At 42.4% G+C, this 4,693-nt stretch overlaps 1 protein-coding gene and 1 non-coding gene across 2 annotated transcripts; both read left to right on the forward strand.

The window, feature by feature from the left end:
* The first annotated feature begins 1,454 nt into the window (after positions 1-1,454).
* TRNAE-CUC lies at positions 1,455-1,527 on the forward strand. Its single transcript has one exon. It is a non-coding gene; the product is annotated as a tRNA-Glu (tRNA).
* Positions 1,528-3,482: 1,955 nt separating this feature from the next.
* LOC115520342 (ataxin-7-like protein 3B) lies at positions 3,483-3,773 on the forward strand. The gene has a single exon (XM_030324615.1). The coding sequence runs from the start codon at positions 3,483-3,485 to the stop codon at positions 3,771-3,773; it is 291 nt and encodes a 96-aa protein (XP_030180475.1).
* The last annotated feature ends 920 nt before the right edge of the window (positions 3,774-4,693 follow it).

The following is a 4,693-nucleotide window of genomic DNA, read 5'->3' on the forward strand; positions in this document are numbered from 1 at the left end:
ACAAACAAACAAATAAATGTAAAAACAGATATCATTCACTCTGATGAGTTCTGGAGCTGCAAAGCTCTCTTCCCTCAAAGAACTCTTAGAAATGTAAACAGATAATAATACAACATGATAATTGTCATAATAAGGATATGTATAAAGTATTATGAGGATACAAACAAGGGATAATAAGTTTTGCCTGGGAGAGAAAAATAATTTGTTAGGGAAAGAATGACCAATAAAGGTTTGTATAATAAATATCCTTGAAATGTCCTTATAGAGTGAAGGAGACTTAGCCATTTAGAGAAGAAAAGCAAGATTAGAGGAGAGAGGCGCCTGGGTGGCTCAGTCAGTTGATTTGAGCATCCAACTCTTGACTTCGGCTCAGGTCATGATCTCACAGTTCATGGGTTCGAGCCCCACATCAGGCCCTGCGCTGACAACATGGAGCCTGCTTGGGGTTCTGTCTCCCTCTCTCTCTCTGCCCCCCTCCTGCTTGCTCTCTATCTCTCTCTCAACATAAATAAAACTTTAAAAGGAAAGATTAGAGGAGAAAGAGGGCAGGGCATGTTGCAGAAACCTGCAAGCTGCTGGCACACTGGAAGGCAGTGTGACAGGAGATGACACTGGAGAGATGGGCAGGACCAGATCACAAGACCTGCAATACCATGCTAACCACTTGGGCTTAACCTGAAAGATAGTCCCTTAAAGGTTTTAACCAGGAGAATGACGTAGTATATCATATTTGCATATTTAAAAAAAGATTCATCAGCAGTGTGTAGAAAAGAATAGAGGTGCCAAAATTGAAGTTAAGGAAAACAGTGAGGGGTTGTTGTAGAAAATCAGGTGAGAGGGGCGCCTGGGTGGCGCAGTCGGTTAAGCGTCCGACTTCAGCCAGGTCACGATCTCGCGGTCCGTGAGTTCAAGCCCCGCGTCAGGCTCTGGGCTGATGGCTCAGAGCCTGGAGCCTGTTTCCCATTCTGTGTCTCCCTCTCTCTCTGCCCCTCCCCCCGTTCATGCTCTGTCTCTGTCCCAAAAATAAATAAACGTTGAAAAAAAAATTAAAAAAAAAAAAGAAAATCAGGTGAGAGATTATGAAAGTTTGCAATAAGCAGAGAAGTGAGAATGGATAAAAGGGACAGATTGGAAAGATATTACAGTGATAGGATCAATAAGTCTTAAATGACTTACCAGATATGTTGCGCGTGGTAGATGAGGGCTTTCATGTGAACTTGTCCAGGGAAGTTTCTCCAGTGCAAACTCTCAATAATGAGTAGTGGCTGCTGGTACACAGTTTAGGAAAAGAACCTAAAACTCAACTGAAGCATAATAAGAAAGAAAGATGAATTAGTAATATCTGCCATGATGCAGAATGGGAGAGTCCAGCACATGACAGATACTTAGCATTCCTATTGTCAGGCAAAGGAAACATAAAAATGTACTTTGTGTTTTAAGGAATACATAGGGGTGCCTGGCTGGCTCAGTTGGTAGAGTATGTGACTCTCAATCTCAGGGTCGTGAGTTCAAGCCCCATGTTGGGCATAGAGCTTACTTTGAAAAAAGAGAGAAAGATGGGGCGCCTGGGTGGCTCAGTCAGTTAAGTGGCCGACTTTGGTTCAGGTCATGATCTCTCGGTCTGTGAGTTCAAGCCCCGCGTCGGGCTCTGTGCTGACAACTCAGAGCCTGGAGCCTGTTTCAGATTCTGTGTCTCCCTCTCTCTGACCCTCCCCTGTTCATGCTCTGTCTCTCCCTGTCTCAAAAATAAATAAAACGTTAAAAAAAATTTTTTTTAAAAAGAGAGAGAAAGAGAATACATATGGTGTATTTCCATTTTTTTAAGTTAAAGAACAGACAAACCTTTGTTGATGGAAGTCAAAATAGTGTAGATATGGACTAAGGGGGGTATAGGGGAGCCATCTAGAGTTTAGAAACGTTCTAGATTTTGATCGTGTGTATACATACATGAACAACCATTGAGTTGTACACTTAAGTTTGGTGCTCCTTATTATATGAATGGTATACATCAATAAAATGTGAAAAAAAGTTAATACGTGTTTAAGGAATGGCAAGTAGTCTGATGTAACATAGGGTAAGGAAGGAAAAAAAAGGTTAGCAGATTACTGGGACATAAAGTTGGAGAGGTAGAATAACAGTAGATTATGAAGGGACTTGAGAGCCATATTAAAGAGTTTGGACTTGAACCTGCAGGTGCTGGTGTTTTGAGGTAAGAGAAATATATGCTCATATCTCTATTTTGGCTGTAGATAATCTGGAGAGAAAAGATGCAGAGAAAGATGAAGAGAAAATTTAGAGAGAAAAAGATGTTTCTTTGACCCAGATAGGATCTCAGACCTTGTATCTTCTTGTCTAAAGGGATATCAATTTTATGACATCGAAAGGAAGAGAATCATGAAAATCATGAAAAGGAAGAGAATTCAAAAATTACCTGTGAAAGCACAGAGAGTGACTTTAATTCAAACTTCAAATATTTTTGTTATAGATCTATCATAACCACATTGTAAAATTTCAAGCCTAAAGAAAAGTGGCATAAACTACCAATAAATCCACCACAGTATTATTAGCATTTTGATATACTGAATTTCCTATGTCTTTTTTTTTTTTTAAAACAGTTAGCTCTTCAAGATAAGGCAGCTGGCTTATGCTGATAGGAGAGTACCAGGGGCTAGGTCAGATATGGAGAGGCATTGCCAAAAGTAGTCTCTGAGTATATTTTGGCCGGAGCAAGGCAGAATCTAAATGAAAACCAAGTCAGAAATACATGTCTAAAAAGAGGAAGTAGGGGCATCTGGCTGGCTCAGTTGGTGGAGCACGCAACTCTTGATCTTGGGGTGGTGAGTTTGAGCTCCACTTTGTCCATTTGCCAAGCCTATGCCACCAGGTGGGGTGCAAGACAAAGGGCTCTGTTCAGCAAAAGGCTGAAGAGGAAGTAAGGGGCAAGAGTGCAAAGGATGAGAAGTTCAAGAGCTAGCCTTTGCAAGAAAGCAGTATCTACAGGAAAGTCCTTTTTCTGGGCACCACTCTATATCGTTGCTTACAATGTTGGCCTAAATAGTTGTAATCTTAATTATTTTGGCCCCTTTGCACATAGCCTTAAATCATAAGCATTTCTCACGTTGTTATATTGTCTTCATGACTACTTGTGTTTTCAAAGGCTGCTTTATTTTTAATAAAATGAAAATCAAAAATAATATTTAAAAAAAAAGTTTTAGGGGGGTCGGGCTGTGGCTGCACGGAGACTGTCTGGTGTTGAATCCTAGGCCAGCCCCAGCTCAAAGTCCCAGACCCAGGGGACACCAGAAGAAGCTAAAGGACTTGAGGTTCAGGAGCAGTCCTGCTGGCTGCTGCCTCTGCTGCTCTGCCTGGGCCCCTGCCACCTGAGGACTCAGGCCTAGTGTAGCCGGAGGAGCCCTACACGCTGCTGCCTGCCGGTGCTGCTGTAATATGAGCACCTTCTCCACAGTTGTTTAGAAATTAAAATGAAGGACAGTTCTTTGTCTAACCGAGATACCAACAAGCTAGAGGCCATTGCTCAGGAGATATATGTAGACCTAATAGAGGATTCTTGTTTGGGCCTCTGCTTTGAGGTACACCGGGCAGTCAAGTGTGACTACTTCTACCCAGAGTTCGAAGAAACTGGCAGCATGAAGGATTTTGGCACTCAGCCAGTAGAAGATAAAGGAGCGTGCTGCCTCCAGCTTTGCTCCCTTCCTGGAGAATCTGGGAATGGGCCCGATCAGCAGCTGCAACGCTCACCCAGAGAATTCTAGTAGCTGCACCATAAGAGAGTCAGAGGGTGACCAGGACAATAACATAGAATGGTCCTGTGGTTTGGAGAAGTTAGGTATCTAAGTAGAAAAAGAAAAAAAAAAAAAAAAATCGGACAAAAATCCCAATTTCCCATTGAAGATTCCAGCCTTTAAAAACCCAAAGTGTAGGGGTACCTGGGTGGCTTAGTCAGTTAAACAGCAGACTGAGATCATGATCTCACGGTTCATAAGGTCAAGCCCTGCATGGGTCCCCACATAGGCCCCTATTGACAGTGCAGAGCCTGCTTGGGATTCTCTCTCCCTCTTTTTCTGTCTGCTCCTCCCCTACTCTCTCTCTCTCTCTCTCTGTCACTCAAAATAAGTAAACCTAAAAAAGAAAAAAAAAAACCCAAGTGGACAATTTAGGAATTTTGATCCTTTTATATTACCTGGAATCAGCTTTGAAACCCTGGGCAGGGAGAGCTGTGCATCCCAACACCATACCATGCAGGTAATCTCCACACAAGGAAGTGCACAAGATCTATTGTCTTCCATGCACAGTTGAGCATCTGTGTGCCCAGTGTATAAATCCTTTGGTTCCTCAGGCTTTCTATCTATCTGATGTCAGGGCTTTCTGGATAACTGATAGATGAACGTGGCTGATGGTCAGGCCTTTATCATTGGGCCTCAGTGGGACTGCTCCTCTGATCTCTGAGCCTGATTCGGACTTCCTCAAGACAAATGCAAGTCAGGTGAGAGATCTGGATATTAACAGTTCCAATTTGGGAAACCAAGAAAAAGAATTACAACTGAATCTGATAAGCAAAGCTCTGTGATCTTGGCTCCAACAAGAAGAAAAGGACAATGCTACCAGTTTCCAAAATATCTAGCATTTATAGTGACTTGAACAGACTTGGGGACAAGGGCAAATTTGCTGAACA

Source organism: Lynx canadensis, chromosome C1, assembly GCF_007474595.2.
Source record: "Lynx canadensis isolate LIC74 chromosome C1, mLynCan4.pri.v2, whole genome shotgun sequence".
Classification (NCBI taxonomy): domain Eukaryota; kingdom Metazoa; phylum Chordata; class Mammalia; order Carnivora; family Felidae; genus Lynx; species Lynx canadensis.

Coding starts and splice junctions, on each gene's coding strand:
- LOC115520342 (XM_030324615.1), top strand. CDS start 3,483: ATGAAGGACAGTTCTTTGTCTAACCGAGATACCAACAAGCTAGAGGCC.